The 22,059-nt window shown below is 39.9% G+C and overlaps 1 protein-coding gene across 1 annotated transcript; it reads right to left on the bottom strand.

The window, feature by feature from the left end:
• Positions 1-17,983: 17,983 nt before the first annotated feature.
• On the bottom strand, positions 17,984-19,831 carry LOC130736545 (uncharacterized). The gene is made up of 2 exons (XM_057588364.1): positions 18,597-19,831; positions 17,984-18,536 (listed from the first exon to the last, which is right to left on the bottom strand). Exons 1-2 carry the CDS (start codon positions 19,829-19,831, stop codon positions 17,984-17,986), a joined length of 1,788 nt encoding a protein of 595 aa, XP_057444347.1.
• Positions 19,832-22,059: the final 2,228 nt, after the last annotated feature.

Raw genomic sequence — 22,059 nt, 5'->3', positions numbered from 1 at the left:
TGAAGACAACAGTGGCCAAGACTCCAAGGGGGAGGGAGGGGGACGTCGCCGCCGCACTACAAGGCACCGCGCCCCTGGATCTGGCCTCAACAGGCAAGCACAGATCCAGGCCGAAAAAACGTGCAGCCAAATCGCGGGAGGCGCAGTGAACACCAAAGAGCCAAGCCGAGTAGGGCCCGACGCCACCACCGAGCAGACAAATCGCCGGCGACGAAGGCGAAGCGGTGGCGAAGCAAAGGCAACGGCATCGAACTGGACGAAGAAGCGACGGCGGGACAAGGAAGAGAGAAAGCTCTCGTTATTTCAAGCATGGAGAAGACAAAAAGCAAGAAAAGAGAGGGGATGGGGGTTGCCGCCGCGCCGGAGGGAGGGGCGCGGCGGCAACCCTAGCAGAATAGCGAGAGCGTGACCTTTTTAATTTCCACATTTACTATGAAGTGTGAATCAAACATTATTCGTCAAAAAACTGCTAAATAATGGTTATGATGCATATGCAGCTTATCAAATTTGGATTTTAAAAATCATGTCTATAAATTTATTTATTTTTATGTTGTAGACAGCTATTAGAACCAATCTTATTTGAGTTGGTAACATTTATTTTTTTCGGGGCTAATTATGTCAGCTGAAATTTTTTCATACAAAAGATTTGATATATTTAGGGAAAATGAGAAATGCAAATTCACCAACCAATTCTTAATGTAATGAATAAATTTAAACTAGTGATATAATTTATTATATATGCACATTATCACAATTTTACTACTTGCTCTTGTTTTCTCATGTATGCATATATTTTTCCTTTACTTTTCCTTTTAATTAGTAATTCTACTGTCTAATTCTACTTTCTCGTATCCTAGCCTTTTTGAACTTTTAATGTGTGTCCATACTTGATGTTCGTCTAGATATGAATACTGTATTCTCTATTTTGTTCTATAGGATCCTAAATCAAAATGTCTTGCTTCTTGCTCTAGTTAATTTATCGAATATTTACCAAAACATTAATCTATTTATGTTGGAGGGCTTGAATTAGCGTCTAAGTAGAGGGATTTATATGCTATTGCAGCATGTGATGTGATAACTGATGCTTCTTTGAAGGTATTGCTATATTCTTGTTCTGTACTGTTATATCAGTGGCATAGACTAGAGTGTGCAGACTGCATGCAGTGCCACACTTGCTTCCAAGATCAGGACAGAGGATTGGTTCTTAGGAGGAGAAATGGAAGATGTTTGAGAGAATTGTATTCCGTATCTTTCATTCATAAATAACTAAGGATAAATATAGAAAGGTTCTATGTTAATAGTCAATTAGGTAATAAATCTAGTTACGCACATGAGCACGCACGCGAGCGCGGACATTTATATATAATTTCTCACTTTCTCTTCATAACTATTTGAGCTGGCATTCAGATATTTTATCGGGAATATAACAAGGATTTGAAGTTCTTCCTAAAATAAACCCAGGTGTATACATAATTTTTTTTATCGGCCTTATATATCTATTGTATTGTATAAGTAAATTTATTTTTCACTCATTGTTTATTCTCAGAAAAAAAGTTTTCATTATTTGTACTTTGAAGTGAATTATCAAAGAAAATTCAGTAGTACTTATATTAAAGTATTGCAAAATCTCTCACTATTTCATTTCTTTGTGTTTCATGTTCTAATGTTCATCGAATACTACTTATCCGAAAAAAAAAGCATCATTTGGGGTGTGTACTTCCCGAATGGGTCTCTCATCAGAGCTAAGAAAGGTTGGCGCCCAAGCTATGCTTGGTCTAGCATTTGGAGTACAAAATGGGTTTTTGAGCGTGGTGGCAGATGGAAAATTGGTAATGGCCAGTTGGTGGATGTCCGACGTGACAATTGGTTACCACATGGGGTCCCCATTATTTATAGTGAGGACCTCCTGTTGGAATTAAATATTCATATTGTTTTTGATTTATTGGCCACTTCTGGAAGAGAGTGGAATGAGGAACTTGTTGAACATGTTTTTTGTGCTAACACTACTTTACAGATTTTGTCTCGCTGTTGTCCATTCATGGAGGTGTTGTGGATTCTCTATTTTGGCCCGAGGCTATTGATGGTGAGTACTCTTGCAAGCTTGGGTACTCTTTAATAAGGGACCATGATGCAAGATCGCTTTTGGCAGGCTCGTTGACAGCTTCTCCCTTACCATCCAATCTGTGGAGAACTTTCTGGAAATCAAAGGCTCTTCCTAGATGCAAAGACCTCGCTTGGAGTAGGCAGATTTAGAAGCTGTGGCAAGGTGGCAAGCAACATCTTATGCGTTGTGGGAGGCTAGAAATAAAGCCATTTTCCAGAAGCAGGCTTTTGATTGTGAGGCCGTGCTCAAGAGGGCAACGTTGTTGGACCCTATGTAGACCGCGCCTGAGAACCACAGTGTTGCAGGAGCTGTCCAGCCCGCGTGTTGGAGTCGACCACCAAGGGTTACGTTCAAGATCAACTTTGATGACTCTTGGAAGGAGAATTCCGCGTCTAGGCTAGGCATGGTGGCCAGAAACCTGGACGGCCTGGTCCTTGCAGCTGCGGTCGTGGTGGTGGAGCGTCCATCGTCGGTGGTGGAAGCAGAGGCCTTAGCTCTTCGATGGGCTATTGGTTTGGCTATTGATCTTGGCTTCAAACGGGTGTGTTTCGAGACGGATTGTCTCAAACTCTTCCAGCTTTGGAAAAAACCTCCGGATGGGAGGAATGATTTAGCTTATATTCTTGGTGATTGTGTTTAGTATTGTCGTTCTTTGGATTTTGTTTATGTTGTTTTTGTTCGCCGTTCTGGCAATTGTGATGCTGACTATTTAGCTAGGAATGCCTCTACCTACGCGGGTTGTGTGTGGATAAAGGAGGTTCCTCCTGAGATTGATGTTTTTCTAACCGCAGACATTTTGCCATCTATGCCCCCAGTTTAATTTCATTGCAGGAACTTTTCAAAAAAATAAGAACTTTTCAAAAAAATAAGCTTAATTTAGTTATTTATTTTGTAGTATTACTTTATTTATATTTCTCTGTTATATTATTTATATTTTTTATTCTTATATTTTGCAACAAAAAATTTCAAATAGAAAGTATGAATCTGATTTTGTTAAATTATTTCGCAGCTCAAAAAACTAAAAAATTAATATAAAAATTAGAAATTTATAAGATATATCAAATCTCTTTAATATTCTTGTCAAAAATAGTCATTTTAACATTTTTTTACAAGCCTTAAAATATTTAAACACGGCTCTGAGTGTAAGTGAATTTTAAGTGTGAACAAGTATTTTAACTTTAAAAAATTAGTTTAATTATGCTTAATAATTGCCAATGCCTATTTCCGCTCTCATTAGTGATTAGACATTAAAAAAAAGAAGTTACACGTAATTCATGGTTGGTATGTCACATAATGTAGTCCAGCTAATTAGGTCATAAAAAGTTGCAATCTGTTATCTAAATTTGAATTAGTTTAATTATGCTTAATAATTGCCAATGCCTATTTCCGCTCTCATTAGTGATTAGACATTAAAAAAAAGAAGTTACATGTAATTCATGGTTGGTATGTCACATAATGTAGTCCAGCTAATTAGGTCATAAAAAGTTGCAATCTGTTATCTAAATTTGAAAATTGTGCATACAAGGATAAAGACATATATCTAATAAACACTTTGGCTTATGAGTAAAAGATTGAAATTTTATTCAATGCTGTTATGTTTATATTCAAAGTTCTAGAAGTTTTTTTTTTTTTTTGATAAGCTCAAAGTTCTAGAAGTAATTGAGCGTGCAAAAGCTATTTACTGCCCCTACACTCCTACAGTATGATTTACTACTCTACGTGCGCAAAAGATTATGTACTTCCGTGCTTTTTGTTTGGTACATTTGAAACTTGAACGACATGTCCTTTTGTGCTTGACACAAAAATATATATAACCTCTAGGAATACAATTGATTTCTTCAGTTTTATAAGTGTATGATTTATACATATTTTTACTCATTTTGCACAATTACGTTTATATATTTCTTTCTTCTTTATCAATAAAATTATTAATATTACATTTTTACTTTATTTCTTTCTCATTTCTTCCTATCTTTCTATTTCTGCACCTCTTCAAACCTACTCTCTCTGTCCCTATTTATAAGTCACTTTTTTAGAGTTTTTTTTGTCTCAAATTATAAGTCACTTTATAATACCAATGAAACATTCAATACATTTTTCCACAATTACCCTCATATTTAATAGGAAAGAGATAGTATCATTTTGAATAAAATTAATTTTGGAGAGAGAAATTAATGGGCAATTACCCTAAATTATCAATTTTTATATTAAAATATGTTAGTTTTTTCAAATCAGATTCAAACTTTCTATTGTAAAATAAATAAGAATAAAATAAGGCTTAATTACAACTTTGGTCCCCGACGTTTACCAATGCCACGATTTTGGTCCCTCACCTAATTTAATTACATGGATGGTCCCCGACGTTGTAGGTTGCGTGCAACGTTAGTCCTACCGTTTATTTCTTAATGGAGGAGGCTTACGTGGACGTCTAGTCGGAGAGAAAAAGGAGATCTGAGGAGAGAGGAGAGCACGTGAGTATCACGTGAACTCACGTCAACCTTATATGAACCCATTATACCCAAATCTGAAACCCTAGGGATCTAAATCGCGTTACCTTCTTCGTTCCAGGGAGGTCAGGGGTTTGGGTATAATGGGTTCAGATAAGGGTCACGTGATACTCACGTGCTTCCCTCTCTCCTCATACCTCATTTCTCTCTCCAATTGGACGTCCACGTAAGCCTCCTTCATTAAGAAATAAACAGTAGGACTAACGTTGCACACGGCCTACAACGTCGGGGACCATCCATGTAATTAAATTAGGTGGGGGACCAAAATCGTGTCATTGGTAAACGTCGGGGACCAAAGTTGCAATTAAGCCATAAAATAATAAAGAAATATAAATAAAATAATATTGTAAAATAAATAAAAATAATAAACAATATTACAATAGAACCTGGAATGCAAGGTGAAATTTAGGTTACCTTAGAACAAATGTCCTATGTGATGCTAGGATAACATGTTCGACAATCGACTAACAGTAACAACAATAACTTAAAACACAAGTAAACAAGACACAAAAATTGTGAACCCAGTTCAGTGAAAAACTTCACCTACGTCTGGAGGATTTGCACCCAAAGAAAGGAAATCCACTATCTCAAGATTCAGGAATTCAGACACTCATGAACCACAGTTCATAGTTCACTTCCTAATCTACCCAGTGTATTCCTACTTAGTATCTCAACCTAAGTATGAGAGCCCCTCTCACTTTCTCTCAATCATTGCCACAATGATTGGTAATTAACAATCAACAATCAGAGTTTGAAAAATCAAACAACACAGATCACTACTTTGCTTTATAGAATCAGGAGCAAAGTATGATCATAAGGAGCAAGGACAAAGAACAATGAACAATCCTAAACACTTGATCTCTCTATTAGCTTCGGTAGTCTTCATGTTTTAGGTCTTCATCCTTTTATACACTTCAGCAGCGACAGCATGGGGTCTAGGGTTAGCATGAGCTGAAGTAATAGATTGCAGCAACAAAAATTCAAAACGCAATCACAAAAGATCTTGTTGCGTTTTGCACAAGTAAAGATAGAAACAAATCTTCTAACAAAGATTGTTTCAACAAATAACAACTCACAATTAAAACCCTTATGGAAAGCTACTTGAACCGCAAGTAACTTATTAGAAACATATTTTCAAAAGATCTTCAAGGGCCCACAATAACATTCCAAGCAGAGGACTGATGTCCTAGCAACACAAAGTCAGATGCCACAACATCGACTTCGACATCCAGTTGTTTTTGACAAAATGCAGGACAACAAAGTAATAACAATCTCCCCCTTTGTCAAATTTTGTCTAAAACAACTTGAGAATCAGAGAGGACAAACAAGAGAACCAAACACCCCGCCTCAGTAGCAGAACTTTCCCTCAACTGATGCAACCATACCAACAACATGCAAAGTTGGAATAAAGAACACAAATAATCACCCAAACAAAAGTAACTTGAAAACCAGTATGTAAGATCAAGATTTGATCAGTGGTTGCATCTCTATATTTTGATGATTACAATTAAGGTTTTTGAGGATGAACAATTATGGTACTCTAACGTTTGTCCTTTATAGTTGTGACATACAGGTTCTGATTCTGACCCAAGCCGATTCCATCAGAAGATGAAGACCCAAGAGTAACCAAAAGAGAATTCTAAAGCTCACCATGTTCGTTCAGAACAGTGGCAAATCCTTCAGAAGTTCTGAAGATAGAAGCTCTCAAGAGGTACTGAAGAACCAGAGTCAGAAGTTCTGAAGACCAGATGTTCCATGAGGAACGGTCCTGAAGTAGAAGACTCAAGTTCTGAAGACCTGCAAGAAGTTGGCTCTGAAGACCCAAGTTATTCTAGCTCTGGCATTTAGAAGTTATGAGGAACATGCCCAGAAGCAGAAGTTGCAAGGTCAGAGGATCCAAGCTTCCGTCTGACTCTGATCAGAAGCTTCACCAACGTCCATCTGAAGCACTCCAGATCATAAGTCAGCTGGTGAAAGGACAGGTTGCTTTCATAGTACACATCGTACTGTCATAGCCTGTCCGTCACCTACCACGTTCAGCCTAGCAGTCTGATATTACAAGATTGCCACTCCAACGGTCAAAACCCTAGCAACGGCTACACCAAATGCCTTGGAGTACATAAGGGCTGAAGATAGAAGAAAGAAGCTAAGAAACTTTGTTGATTTTCTTGAATTCATTCTAACCGATCTCTTAGCAATATTTCTTCATTGTTCTTGAACATCTGAGTTTACCATTAGCTTTTCAGAAGCATTTCTTGTTAACCCAAAACCTTTTACAAACACTTTGTAAAGTTCCTTAAGAGACCAAGTTTGGTCGGATCTTGAGAGGACTGAATCAAGTTTGGTTCAGCGTTTAGCTAGTCTTGAGAGGATCGGTCGATCAGCTTCTTGAGAGTATACTAGTGAGAAAATCAGTGTACTGTTAGTCACTTTGCAGGTTGCAAGTGCAGTTGTAACATTCATTGATTTTAGTGGATTCCCTTCATCAGAAGAAGGAAGAAATCACCTTCACAGGTGGACTGGATTAACTTGAGCTTTTATCTCAAGTGAACCAGGATAAAATACTTGTGTGCTCTACTTCATATTCTTTAGCACCTAGTTCTTATCTCTAAGTTTGTCAAAATTTAAAAAGGGGAAAACTTTTGTTTAAAAACTCTATTCAAACCCCCGTTTCTAGTGTTTTTCGCACCTTCAATTGGTATCAGAGCTCCGGTTCTGATTTATACACTTAACAGTGATCAGTGATCCAGAACCTAGTGTGAAAAACAACGATGACCCAAGCCAATACTTCCGCTGACAACAACAACAACAACAACAATCTCAGAGCACCCGTCTTTGATGGTGAAAATATTTCCTTGGCACTGACCCAGATCTCTGGGATATGGTCATGGAAGGCTATACTGATCCAGTAGATGCTGCAGGAGTGAAGATCCCCCGTACTGAAATGATTGACGCTCAGAAGAAGCGTTTCAAGGATCATCACAAGGCGAAGTCCATGCTGTTTAGATCAATATCATATATTAAATATGAGAAGAAATCTGACAGAGAAACAGCAAAATCCATCTTTGACTCCTTGGTCATGACGCACGAAGGAAATGAAGAAGTCAAGGAGACTAAGGCTCTTACTCTCATAAAACAATATGAGCAGTTTAAGATGGAATATGGTGAAACCATTGAGGAGATGTACTCAAGGTTTCAAACTCTGATTGCTGGAATCAGAGTGCTAAACAAGAGTTACTCTACTGGTGATCATGTCAAAAAGATCATCAGAAGCTTGCCTAAGGAGTGGATGGCTTTTGTCACTGCACTGAAGCTTTCCAGGAATCTAGACTCCTTGAAGCTAGAAGAGTTTGTGAGTCATCACAGAAGCCATGAGATTGAGCTCAAAGAGCACAAGCCTCAAAGGAAAGACAAATCTATTGCTCTCAAGTTAAAACCTGCAAGGCGAAAGCCTATCAGGCAGAAGAGGAAGATTCCTCTGAAGAATCATCAGATTCTTCTAGTGATGAAGAGCTATCTCTTTTCACAAAGAGATTGAGCAAGCTCTAGAAGAACAGACAAAGCAAGGGCAAAGGACCGAGGAAAGGTAAAGGAAGATTTGAATCTTCATCTGGTCAGAAGAAGTCCTCTGGGAAGGAAGTCACCTGCTTCGAGTGCAAGGAACCTGGGCACTACAAGAGTGACTGTCCCAAGTTGAAGAAGGACAAGAGACCAAGAAAATTCTTCAAGAAGAAAGCTCTTGTGACCTTTGATGCGACTAACTATGATGAAGCTGAGTTAGAAGAAGATGAAGCTGTGGAAGCTCTGATGGCTACCACTAGCAGAGATGCTGAAGCACAGGATGATATGATAGCTTTAGAGGATGACTCAGACTCTGAGAATGACGATGAGGTATTCTCTAAATTTTCTTCATCTAAGCTAAGAACTGCATTATCTGAAATAATGGAGAAACATGATGTGCTTTTAAATAAACATAAAGAGCTTAAAAGAAAATATGCTGTTAAAACTAGTACATCAGAAGTTCATGAGAAGTCAGTCTCTGGACTCATTGAAGAGAACTATTCTCTTAAAAATGACAACTCTGTTCTTCGTGCTAAAAATGCCATGCTAGAAGATCAACTTGCATCATCCGATATTAAGCATGAAACTCTATATGAGAAAGCTTTTCAAAGGTTCCTAGCCAAAGGCATAGACAGAATTATTATGGCTTCAATGATCTATGGCATAAGCAGAAATGGGAACAGTGGCCTTGGCTACTCCCAACCTATGAGAGGTGAGCCATCTGAGCCCAAACGCAAACCTTTGCATGAGCATTTTGTTCCCGCTGGTACTGTCATTCCAGAAAAGGTTACACCCAAGGTGGTAAAACCAAAGGGAAAGTTTAAACTTGACATGTCTAAATATTATAATCAAGTTCCCTTGTATTATCCTCCTGTTGCACCCAAAGTTCCGGGAACTTCTGGGAAAACTAACAAGAAAGGACCCAAGATATGGGTACCTAAGACAAAAATTATTCCTGTTGCAGATATCTTATGCAGCTCAGTTAAGACACCTATCATGGTACCTGGACAGTGGATGCTCGCGACACATGATGGGCATAAGGTCTATATTCCAAAAACTGACGCCACTTAAGTCAGGAGGAGACGTTGGCTTTGGAGGAAACCAGAAGGGAAAGATCATTGGAAAAGGTTCCATAGGAGATGGAAAAACTCCAGTTATTAATGATGTACTTCTGGTGGAAGAATTATTGCATAACTTGCTCTCCATAAGCCAAATAGCTGACAAAGGTTATGATGTGATTTTCAATCAAACTTGCTGGAAAGCTGTCAATCAAACAGATGGATCTGTTCTGTTTTCTGGGAAGAGAAGAAATGACATCTACAAAATCAAATCTTCTGAACTGCTATCTCAGAAGGTCAAGTGTCTCATGTCCGTTAATGATGAGCAATGGGTTTGGCACAGACGCCTAGGGCATGCAAGTCTCAGGAAGATCTCCTAACTAAGCAAGCTAAACCTCGTCAGAGGATTGCGTCGTCTGAAGTTCTCATCAGAGGCTCTGTGTGAAGCTTGTTAGAAGGGAAAATTCACCAAGAAGCCTTTCAAAGCAAAGAATGTGGTATCTACAACAAGACCCCTTGAGCTACTTCACATTGATCTCTTTGGACCAGTGAAAACTGAACCCATTGGAGGAAAGAAGTATGAGTTAGTCATTGTGGATGACTACAGCAGGTGGACATGGGTAAAGTTCTTTAGGCACAAGGATGAAACACACACTATGTTCACCAACTTCATTACCCAAGTTCAGAAGGAGTTCCAAACTTCAGTGATTACTGTCAGAAGTGATCATGGTGGAGAATTTGAGAACAAAGCTTTTGAACAATTGTTCAACTCTCAAGGGACCTCTCACAACTTCTCCTGTCCTCGCACTCCTCAACAAAATGGAGTTGTGAAAGAAAGAACAGAACTCTTCAGGAGATGGCTCGCACCATGATGCAAGAATTAAGTATGGCCAAGCACCTCTGGGCAGAAGCAGTCAACACTGCATGCTATATCCATAACAGAATCTCCATCAGACCAATTCTGGAGAAGACTCCTTATGAGCTGTGCAAAGGAAGACAACCTGATATCTCTTACTTCCATCCCTTTGGGAGTACTTGCTACATGCTCAACACAAAGAAGCAATTGGGTAAATTCGATTCTAAAGCTTTAAAATGCTATTTTCTTGGTTATTCTGAAAGATCTAAAGGTTTTAGAATTTATAATATTGTCCCTCAAACTGTTGAGGAATCTATCCAAATTAGATTTGATGACAAGCTTGGCTCAGAAAAGTCAAAGCTGTTTGAAAGATTTACAGATCTCAGCATTGATCCTTCGGAAGCAAATCAACCAAAGGACAGCTCAGAGGATGCTGCTCCAGAGGCAGAAGCATCAGAAGATGCTCCAACAACTTCTGATCAACTTCAGAAGAAGAAGAGAATAGCTGCCTCTCATCCAGAAGAACTGATTCTTGGAAATAAAGATTCTCCTGTCAGAACTAGGTCCATGCTCAAACCTTCAGAAGAGACTCTTCTGAGTCTGAAGGGACTTGTATCTCTCATTGAGCCCAAATCAGTTGATGAAGCTCTTAAAGATAAAGGCTGGATTTTGGCAATGCAAGAAGAGCTAGATCAGTTCACCAAGAATGATGTCTGGTCTTTAATGTCTAAACCCAAAGGTTTCCATGTCATAGGAACCAAGTGGGTATTCAGAAACAAGCTGAATGAAAAAGGAGAAGTCACGAGAAACAAGGCAAGACTGGTAGCTCAAGGCTACAGTCAACAAGAGGGAATTTATTACACTGAGACCTTTGCTCCTGTGGCAAGGCTTGAAGCTATAAGGCTGCTGATCTCATTCTCAGTGAATCACAACATAATTCTTCATCAGATGGATGTCAAGAGTGCCTTGCTCAATGTCTACATTTCAGAGGAAGTGTATGTCAAGCAACCTCCTGGCTTTGAAGATGACAAGCATCCAGAGCATGTCTACATGCTCAAGAAGTCACTCTATGGGCTGAAACAAGCTCCCAGAGCTTGGTATGAAAGGCTTAGCTCATTTCTTCTGAAGAATGAGTTTGTAAGGGGTAAAGGTGACAACACACTTTTCTGCAGAACCTATAAGGATGATATTCTTATAGTTCAGATTTATGTTGATGACATTATATTTGGTTCTGCTAATCCCTCTCTTTGCAAGGAATTCTCTAAGATGATGCAGGCTGAATTTGATATGAGCATGATGGGAGAGCTCAAGTACTTCCTGGGAATTCAAATTGATCAACGACCAGGAGTCACTTATATCCATCAGAAGAAGTACACCTTGGAACTTCTGAAGAAGTTCAACATGAGTGACTGCAACATCTCAAAGACTCCAATGCATCCAACATGTATTCTTGAGAAAGAGGAAGTTTCCTCTAAGGTTTGTCAGAAGCTCTATCGTGGTATGATAGACTCTCTTCTTTATTTAACAAATTCCAGACCTGATATATTGTTTAGTGTGCATCTCTGTGCTAGATATCAATCAGATCCTAGAGAGACTCACTTAACAACCGTTAAGAGGATCCTCAAATATCGAAGGGAACCACTAACCTTGGCTTGATGTATAGAAAAACATCAGAGTATACACTTTCAGGCTTTTGTGATGCTGACTTTGCTGGAGACAGAGTGGAAAGGAAAAGCACCTCAGGAAGTTGCCATTTCCTTGGAGCAAATCTTGTCACTTGGTCAAGCAAGAGACAGAACACAATTGCTTTATCAACTGCAGAAGCAGAATATGTCTCAGCTGCCACTTGCTGCACACAAACCATATGGATGAAGAATCATCTGGAGGACTATGGTTTGTTTCTGAAGAAGATTCCAATCTTCTGCGACAACACAGCTGCCATCTCCCTCAGCAAAAATCCCATTCTACACTCAAGAGCAAAGCACATAGAGGTAAAGTATCGTTATATTCGAGATCATGTTCAGAAGGGCACTCTATCATTAGAGTATGTTGATACTGACCATCAATGGGCAGATATCTTCACTAAGCCCTTGGTAGAAGACCGGTTTTTATTTATTCTTGAAAATATGAACATGGACTTTTGTCCAGAGTAAGGAATTTTCAGAACCTCTGACCATGGTGCTTCTGAAGGCATCAGATGTTACCTATTCAGAAGGTACTCGATCAGAAAGCACTTAACCCACCGGTTAAACTTCTGTGGTAGACAACAATACACGTGTTACTTCTTTTGTGACATAGTTCCTTGTGTCGCGTGGTGTACCTGCTATAATGATGATACCTACTCTCCTCCACTGTGCTATTTTCTGACTAAGTATTTTTAACCGTTGATCTTGCTTTGTGCGTTATGCTTTTTAATATTTCAATCGTTACCATTAAACCCACTACGCACGATCTCACACATGATCTAATTCACACACACGTACTTAATTGTTTTCAAACCTATTGTGTGCATTGCATTCAGTCACTTGTCTCCCTCCAATATTTCCTCTCTCTCTCTGAACCCTAAACCTCCCACTCCTGAAAATCATGGGCAAATCAAGGAAATCAAAGGCGAATGTTACTGCTTCTTCCAAAATGACTATCGAAGAGCAAGAGAGGCAAATATTCGAAGAACTGGTTGTGTGCAACGAAGCAAGAGTGGACTTCGACAACCTGGCTGAACATGGGTTTGACATCAGGGATCAAGTTGATTTGCAAGGGTGGTCTGGCTATTTCAATCGGCTCTGTGGTCCTATCTACTACAAATTAGTTGTGGAATTCTGGAAGAATGCTGTATGCAATGACTACTATGTCGTTTCTCATGTTTTGGATAGAAAAATTGTTATCTCAGAGGAATCCATTGCAAAACTGCTGGGAATGGAGGTCCAACAGGGCAAGAGAATCAAGAATGTGGATGCTAATGTTCTTGGCATGAGGAACTTAGTTAATAAGGCTATTTATGATAACTGGTCTTTGGAGAAGACAAAGTATGCCATAAAGGAATTGAAGCCAGCAATGAAGATCTGGCAGAAGATTTTCATATACTGCATTCACCCCAGAACAAGAGGAACTGATTACCTCAATGCAACTCAAAAGGTAATCATGTACTACATCTCTAAGGGTGAGCCTGTATGTCTTCCATTTATGCTCTTCAACTATCTGAAAGAATGTGTTGAGAAGTCAAAGACTACTGCTATTGAGACCAAGAAGTCTATTTCCTACATTCCTTATGGCAGGCTGCTCTCAGATATTTTCACTCAGAACAAACTGGTCAAGACTCTATCTGACCTAGGACTTCATGATGATCTGGCTATGTCCATTGGAGATGCTCTCAATGGGACTAAGTTGAAGAGAATGCAGATCATTGACAAAGTTCAAGTTGAACCTGAAGAAGAATCATCTGAAGAGGTTCGTCAGATGAACCACCCTGTTGATGACTATCCTCTCTGGTCTAAGAAGGATAATCCAGCCAGTATTCTGGAATATGTGAGAATGCTCAGAAGTGAAGGAGATCCAATCACTCTCGATGAATTTATCAAAGGACTTCCTGATAGTCCTCCTGAGGTACCAACAAGGAAGTCTAAGAGAACAACAATCAGCAAGCCTTCAGATCCCAAGGGCAAAGGGATTCTGATAGAGGAAACCAAGAAGATGAAAGCTGCATCAAAATCTGTGGTCATCAGGGAACCAATTCTAGAACCCTCTCCTGAAAGAACTCCAAAGCAGTCACCTCAGAAATCTCAGTCTGATAGCTCTGAGAGCTCTATGGCTTCCTCCATTGGAACTCAAGAAGAAGAAGATGACACCAACAGAGGAGGAGCTGTTCACTGTAACTCTGAAGAAGGTTCACTCAGAAGGAATGTCAAGAGGAAAGCTGTCATGGAAGAATCTTCTGGTGAGGAAACTGAAGATGATGATATTCCCCTGATCAAGAGGAAAAGAGTTCAGGAAATTCAAGTTGAGGAGGAAGTTGAGCAGGATGATAGTGAGATTATTGGGCATGTGCTCCAAGTTATAAGGGAATCTTCAGAAGCTGAAGAATCCACCAATTCTAATGAAGCGCCCATAGCCAAGAGGAAGAAACTGCCTCTGAAGGGTCCACTTCAGAAGAAGGAGCCAGAACCAAAGCAAGCATCTAAGAGTGTTCCAGAGGTACAAAGGGAAAGGAGATCAAAGATAGCTTCAGATCCTGCAAGGACTGCCAGACTCACCAGATCTACCACCCTCAGAGGTTCAAGTAAGGCAATTGCTGAAAGCATTAATTTAGATTCTGCTTTAGCAGTTATTCCTGAACAACATGTACCTATATCTACCTCCCTGCCAACCTCAATCCAAACAGTTCCACCTCAAACAGAACCTCATACACAAACCATATCTCAAGCCGAAACACAAGATCCCCACTCAAACATTCAAACTGCTACCACTTCCATTCCATCCATCCAAATCCAAACCTCTTCCACATCCACCACAACTGAGTCTGTACTTTTCATCAATTCATTCATTAAGGGTATCGCTCAGAGTGAGGCCACCTTGAGGGACTTGGTTCAACAATTCACACCCAAGCCTTCATCAACCTCAAGAACCCTTCTGGTAACTGAATCTGGTGAGATTCCTGCTATGGAAGACGAAGGAGATGAGGATGTTCAGATTCTAGAACCTCTTTTCAATGTGCAACCTATCCAGCAGGTAGCCTCCTATTTTGAAGACCTGTTCCCAGATGCTGCTGCTGAGTCTTCTTATGTGTCCTTATCTCACTACTCCACGATGAACTCAAGAGATCTGAGCTTCACCTCGCCTGAGAAGACAACTACATCCAGGCAAAGACAAGAGACCATTCCTAAGATTGAGCATATGGATGAATCAGATCATTCGGGACAAGAGAAGGCTCATGTGGATGAATCAGCACCTTCAGGACAAATTAGAACTGAGAGTTCTAATGCATCAAGCTCTAACGCAACCAACACTCCTCAGCCAATCATGGATTTGGCACCCTCCTTCAGACCACAAAGTCTTACTCAACTCATTCAGGAGTTCTCTGATGAAGCAACCAGAAGACTTCAATGGCTATATTAGGTAACTGATAATCAATTTGATGCATCTTTGGTTGATGGTATGTGGTCTGCCTTCGGAAGATGGTCAGAAAGTAGGGCTTATGAGCTTGAGAAGCAGCTTAGCAGAGAGAAGCGTCTGAGAGTTCATGATGCCTCTGAGAGAGCTTATGAGCAGAGGCAGAGGGTGTTACACAGGGTTTGTGAACCCATGAGAAGAGCAATGGCTGCAAGAACATGTGTTGTCTCTTAACGTACCTCAGAAGATGCTGAGATGATTCCAGCAGAGGTTGCAGAGGACAGTACTAAAGAGATCATCATTCAAGAGGCTGCAGAGGTTGATGAAGTACAGATGGAAGTACCTACTCAAGCTGAGGCAGAAGTTCAAGCTCCAGAACCAGCTCGACTTCCGGAAGTTGCTCTCAAGGCATCATTCAGAGTGAACAAAGTCGGCAGATTCAGGAATCTTCAAGCAGAATGGAGAACATGATGAAGTATCTGATCGAGAATCTCCCATCTTCATCAAAGCCTTGAACCCCTCTCATCTATCTTTCATGCATATTTATTCATCTTATCTGTCTGTGAACTTTTTCTATGTTTAACTATGTTTTATTCTATGTGTTTCTGCTACAACTTATTTAATGCGTTTTATCTGAGTTAATTCTCTGTCGTTAGTGTTTTTGTTTTTCACTCTTTTTGCTTATGACAAAAAGGGGGAGTACATAAAATGGTTTTTGATAAACCTTTAATTTTTTTTAAAAATAAAAAAAACCAGTTGAGGAGAATAAGTATCAAATACTTATAGCACACAGATATTGCCAAGCGTCCTAAACATGGAATACATTTTGCCTCTGACGCCTTATCCCAATACATCTGGACAATACTCTATGTTTCCATGTGATCTACGCAAGTTCTGAACCATCAATTTCTGATGAGTATACATTCTTCTATGCGTATCTTCTGATCACCTCACAAGACTCCGAATCTAGACTCTTCATCATCTCATCAAGTCATAGATTCAGGGGGAGTCAGGGGGAGACCCCAGCTCAGAATCAGGTGCAATCCTAGATTCAGAAGGAGCAACATAAACCGTTACACAAGGATAAGTTTTAACTCTGATCTCTTCTCTCTTGTGTATTCAGTTTATTGACTAAGAATTGTTCATCAAAATACTTGTTTTGTCATCATCAAAAAGGGGGAGATTAGAAGATCAAGATTTGATCAGTGGTTGCATCTCTATATTTTGATGATTACAATTAAGGTTTTTGAGGATGAACAATTATGGTACTCTAACGTTTGTCCTTTATAGTTGTGACAAACAGGTTCTGATTCTGACCCAAGCCGATTCCATCAGAAGATGAAGACCCAAGAGTAACCAAAAGAGAGTTCTAAAGCTCACCATGTTCGTTCAGAACAGTGGCAAATCCTTCAGAAGTTCTGAAGATAGAAGTTCTCAAGAGGTACTAAAGAACCGGAGTCAGAAGTTCTGAAGACCAGATGTTCCATGAGAAACGGTCCTGAAGTAGAAGACTCAAGTTCTGAAGACCTGCAAGAAGTTGGCTCTGAAGACCCAAGTTATTCTAGCTCTGGCATTCAGAAGTTCTGAGGAACATGCCCAAAAGCAGAAGTTGCAAGGTCAGAGGATCCTCCAAGCTTCCGTCTGACTCTGATCAGAAGCTTCACCAACGTCCATCTGAAGCACTCCAGATCATAAGTCAGCTGGTGAAAGGACAGGTCGCTGTCATAGTACACATCGTACTGTCATAGCCTGTCTGCCACCTACCACGTTCAGCCTAACAGTCTGATATTACAAGATTGTCACTCCAACGGTCAAAACCCTAGCAACGGCTACACCAAATGCCTTGGAGTATATAAGGGCTGAAGATAGAAGAAAGAAGCTAAGAAACTTTGCTGATTTTCTTGAATTCATTCTAACTGATCTCTTAGCAATATTTCTTCATTGTTCTTGAACATCTGAGTTTACCATTAGCTTTTCAGAAGCATTTCTTGTAAACCCAAAACCTTTTACAAATACTTTGTAAAGTTCCTTAGGAGACCAAGTTTGGTCGAATCTTGAGAGGACTGAATCAAGTTTGGTTCAGTGTTTAGCTAGTCTTGAGAGGATCGGTCGATCAGCTTCTTGAGAGTATACTAGTGAGAAAATCAGTGTACTGTTAGTCACTTTGTAGGTTGCAAGTGCAGTTGTAACATTCATTGATTTTAATGGATTGCCTTCATCAGAAGAAGGAAGAAATCACTTTCACGGGTGGACTTGATTAACTTGAGCTTTTATCTCAAGTGAACCAGGATAAAATACTTGTGTGCTATACTTCATATTCTTTAGCACCTAGTTCTTATCTTTAAGTTTGTCAAAACTTAAAAAGGGGAAAATTTTTGTTTAAAAACTCTATTCAAACCCCCCCCCCCCCCCTTTCTAGTGTTTTTCGCACCTTCACAGTAAACCAGAGACAATGCCAAAAACAACGTGCACAAAGGCTAACCAACAAGTGCAACAAAAACAAACCAGTAGTAGCAGCTTGAACGAATCAAACAATAGCAGAAAACAGTCAAATTATTACAAACCAGTAGTAGACAGCCATTGTCTTGAACTAACTTGTCTTCAAATTAACACAGATCAAATCAAACAATAGCAGAAAACAGAGAACATAGTCTTCATAGCAGCAGAAACAAATTATTACAAACCATAGCCGAGTCTCTTAAAAAACTAACTACTTCCCCTTTTTAGCACAAATTTGGCAAAGGGTGTGCAAATACAGCCAAAAGAAAATAATAGCAAAACACAAAAAGAATCATGCTTCAAAACTAGAGTCCTCTTCAGTTTCCTCTGTACTTTCTTCAGATCCTCCCTCTTCTTCAGTGCTTGCTTCATGAGCAGCAGGAGCAGCAACACTTGGCTCACCTCCTTGAACTTCTTCCTTTTGAAGCTTGGGGAGCAAAACATCAACCTTCAGCTTCCTAGAAGTGCTGATCTTGATAGTCTCCTGCAAAGCCTTAGAGGATTCCTGTAATTCAGCAATAATGACCTTAGTGCCAGATTTACTCACAGGGGCAGGGGAAGAAGTCCTGCTAGCTGACACAACAATGTCTGGGACATGCGGCTCCATGAACAAACGATGATCCAGGGTAATTGGAACACCCTTGGGCATAGCAACCTCATCAGCCCTGATGATCTGAGGATGCTGTTGGAGAATGATCTCTGTAAGAAGAGATGGAAATGAGACTGGCAGCTTCACAACACATGTGTCAGCATGTTTCAAGGTCTGCTCAAACACAAACGAGCCAAAATCAAAATCAGTAGATGTGCCAATTTTGTAGATCAACTTGGCAAGAGTAGCAGAAACTCTAGAATTATGTTGGGTAGGAACCCAATTCACATCTCCAATCCTGTTAAGGATTGCATACTTCACACTCAGATTTCCAGTGGACAACAACTTCTTGATAGGCCACTTCTTGACTTGGCCAGTAGTAATCTCCTTGGCAACCACATCCAAGGATAATTCCTCATCAACAAATTCAACAACACTTCTACCAAGTGCATTGTTGATCACAACAGGAGATAACTCAACACACTTAGCCGTCACAAACACTTTTCTGAATTCAACACTCTCAGGAAGTCCCACTTCCACAGAACGATTCACCAGAAATTCCTTTACCAGTCTCTCATAACACCTTCCAACCTTGAGAATGGTCTTCATCAGACCAGCCTTCTCAATGATTGCAATCACTTCCTTGCATTCAAGCACATCAGAGAAAACTTCCCTTTCCTTGGCAATTCTGCGTTGACACACATACTTCCACTTCTGAACATTTCCTTCAGCATGAAAAGACACATTGTCAATAGGAACAGCAGGGACATTCTGAGGAATGTGTTTACCTGCATACTTCTTCTTCTTAGAAGGAAAGATGTCATCGACATCCTCCTCAACATCTGACCCAGATTCCTCAACAGCATCTGGAACCTTCTTCTTCTTAGCACTCTTGGCTTTAACCTCTGGTTGCTTACCTTTTCCCTTCACATCTCTTTGCTTAGACTTGGAAGTTGCTGGAGTGGTCTTGGACTTCTTCTTTGGGGCAGGAGATTCTTCAACATCTGGAACCCATCTTTTTCTCTTGATCCTGGCAGCAACACTATCAGGAAGAGAAGCAGTTAAAGGAACATCATCAGAGATGTTCTGAACAGAGGCGGGAGCCTGGCTTGATTCCTTGGACTGAGGATCATCAGTGGACACATGCACTGGTTCATCCTCTTTTGAAGGAGAAGAGGAACCATGAGATTGAGTGGGTACACCAGAATCTTCATGAGAAGTGGATTCCTTTCCAGAAATTTCTTGATCAGGAACATCTTCAGGATCTGAAGCCTTAGCATCGGGCACATCATCTTGATGGGAACCAATAGGGGAGTTTTCTGCAGAAATCTCCTCTTCATCAGAAACATCCTCACAAGGAGGAACAATTGAGGGAGCTTCATCATGAGTCTTGGACTTGTAAAAATTTCTTGCAGGAGTTATTGACCTCTTCTTCCCAGTATCCTTCTTTGATGTGGAAGAACCACTCTTGAGACCCATGCATTTCACACCAAGTGAAGTTCTTTCAATCTTGCCCTTGACAGAATCTTTCTTTCCTGATGCTTGAGACATGATGAGATGAGACCAAAAACAGATTGAGCACAGGAATTGAAGAACAATTGAGAATGAACGAAATTGGAAATTGTAGAAATAAGAAGCACAAGCGGTTGTGTAGAGAAAATTTGCCCGTTGGAGGTGGTTATATAGAAGTTGGGCAATGTAGCAAACCTCTTACTGCTGATGTCGCAACGACAGTTAATGATGAACAGAATAAAACTAGACGTTAGCACCTTTAGGAGCGTTAATTGCTATGCACATTCAAAGAGGCAAATCCCAAGATTTCCTCTTAATTTGTCAAATGTACTAGCATCAATGGGTTTTGTAAAAATGTCAGCCAATTGCTTCTCAGTGGTAACATGCTCAAAAGTGACAATTTTATCCTCCACCATATCCCTGATAAAGTGGTGTCTTATGTCAATGGGCTTTGTCTTGCTATGCTGTATTGGATTCTTGGAGATATTGATTGCACTGAGATTGTCACAATACAATGTCATGACATCCTGTTCAACATCATACTCCTTGAGCATTTGCTTCATCCACATGAGTTGTGTGCAACTACTTCCAACAACAATGTATTCAGCTTCTGCAGTTGATAATGATACACAACTCTGCTTCTTACTAAACCATGAGATCAAGTTATTTCATAAGAAGAAACAACCTCATGATGTGCTTTTCCTATCATCTGCACTTCCTGTCCAATCTGCATCACAATAGCCAACTAGAGAAGAATTTGTATCATGAGTATAGAGAATACCATAATCACTTGTAGCCTTCACATTCATGACACTACACACCTTTATTCTGACTAGATTTGTCATCTTCTTTGTTCTTTCTCTGAGAGTTAACAAACCTGGGTTTGTCAAACTTCATGTCCTGGCCATTAGACCTGGTTCTTTTGTCAATCTTCCTCAGAGCTCTATTAAATTTTATAGCAAGCATAGCCAATGCCTCAGAAAGATTTTCTCCTTCACAGTCTTCATCATCACCCTCATTTGTGTTAAGACACAAAAGCAATACTCTTGTTCTTCTTTTCAGGCTTGTCACCAAGTTTCAACTCAAAAGTCTGCAGAGACCCAATGAGTTCATCAACCTTCATGCTCTCAATATCTTGAGCCTCCTCAATTGCAATGACTTTTATAGCAAATTTTTTGGGCAAGGACCTCAAGATTTTCCTTACAAGCTTCTCATCTGACATAGGTTCTCTCAGAGCAAATGAAGCATAGGACAAATCACGAACACGCATGTGAAATTCAGAGATAGTTTCTTCTTCAGTCATCATCAGGTTTTCAAACTGAGTAGTAAGCATCAGAAGTCTTGACATTCTCACTCTTGTAGTTCCTTCATGTGCTGTCTTCAGTATCTCCCAAGCATCCTTGGCCACAATGCAAGTGTTAATAAGCCTGAACATATTCTTGTCAACACCATTGAAAATACCATTTAGAGCTTTAGAATTCCCAAGAGCAGCTTCATCTTCTTCCTTTGTCCATTCTTCCTCAGGTTTCTCAATAGCAATGGTTGAAGTACCTTAAGCTTGTGCCTTGTTGGGGTGCTTCCAACCCTTGACAATAGCTTTCCAAGTCTTGTTGTCAATGGACTTGAGAAAGGCTGTCATGCGAACCTTCCAGTAGTCATAGTTAGTACCATCCAAAATGGGTGGCCTGTTGACTGATCCTCCCTCCTTGTTATCCATGAGAACTGAATTAAATTCCTTGGAGCTCACCCAATCAGAACAAGGTGCCTGCTCTGATACCAATTGAAATTCAGGTTCCCCTAGAACAAATGTCCTATGCGATGCTAGGACAACAAGTTCGACAATCGACTAACAGTAACAGCAATAACTTAAAACACAAGTAAACAAGAAACAAGAACTGTTAACCCAGTTTAGTGAAAAACTTCACCTACGTCTGGAGGGTTTGCACCCAAAGAAAGGAAATCCACTATCTCAAGATTCATGAATTACAGACACTCATGAACACCACAGTTCATAGTTCACTTCCTAATCTACCTAGTGTATTTCTACTTAGTATCTCAACCTAAGTATGAGAGCCCCTCGCACGTTCTCTCAATCACTGTCACAGTGATTGGTAACTAACAATCAACAATCAGAGTTTGAAAATCAAACAACACAGATCACTACTTTGCTGTATAGAATCAGGGAGCAAAGTATGATCACATGGAACAAGGACAAAGAACAATGAAAATCCTAAACACTTGATCTCTCTATTAGCTTCTGTAGTCTT

Source organism: Lotus japonicus, chromosome 2 (assembly GCF_012489685.1).
Source record: "Lotus japonicus ecotype B-129 chromosome 2, LjGifu_v1.2".
NCBI lineage: Eukaryota > Viridiplantae > Streptophyta > Magnoliopsida > Fabales > Fabaceae > Lotus > Lotus japonicus.
The sequence above is the reverse complement of the archived record's forward strand: the minus strand, read 5'-3'. Positions and strand labels throughout refer to the sequence as shown.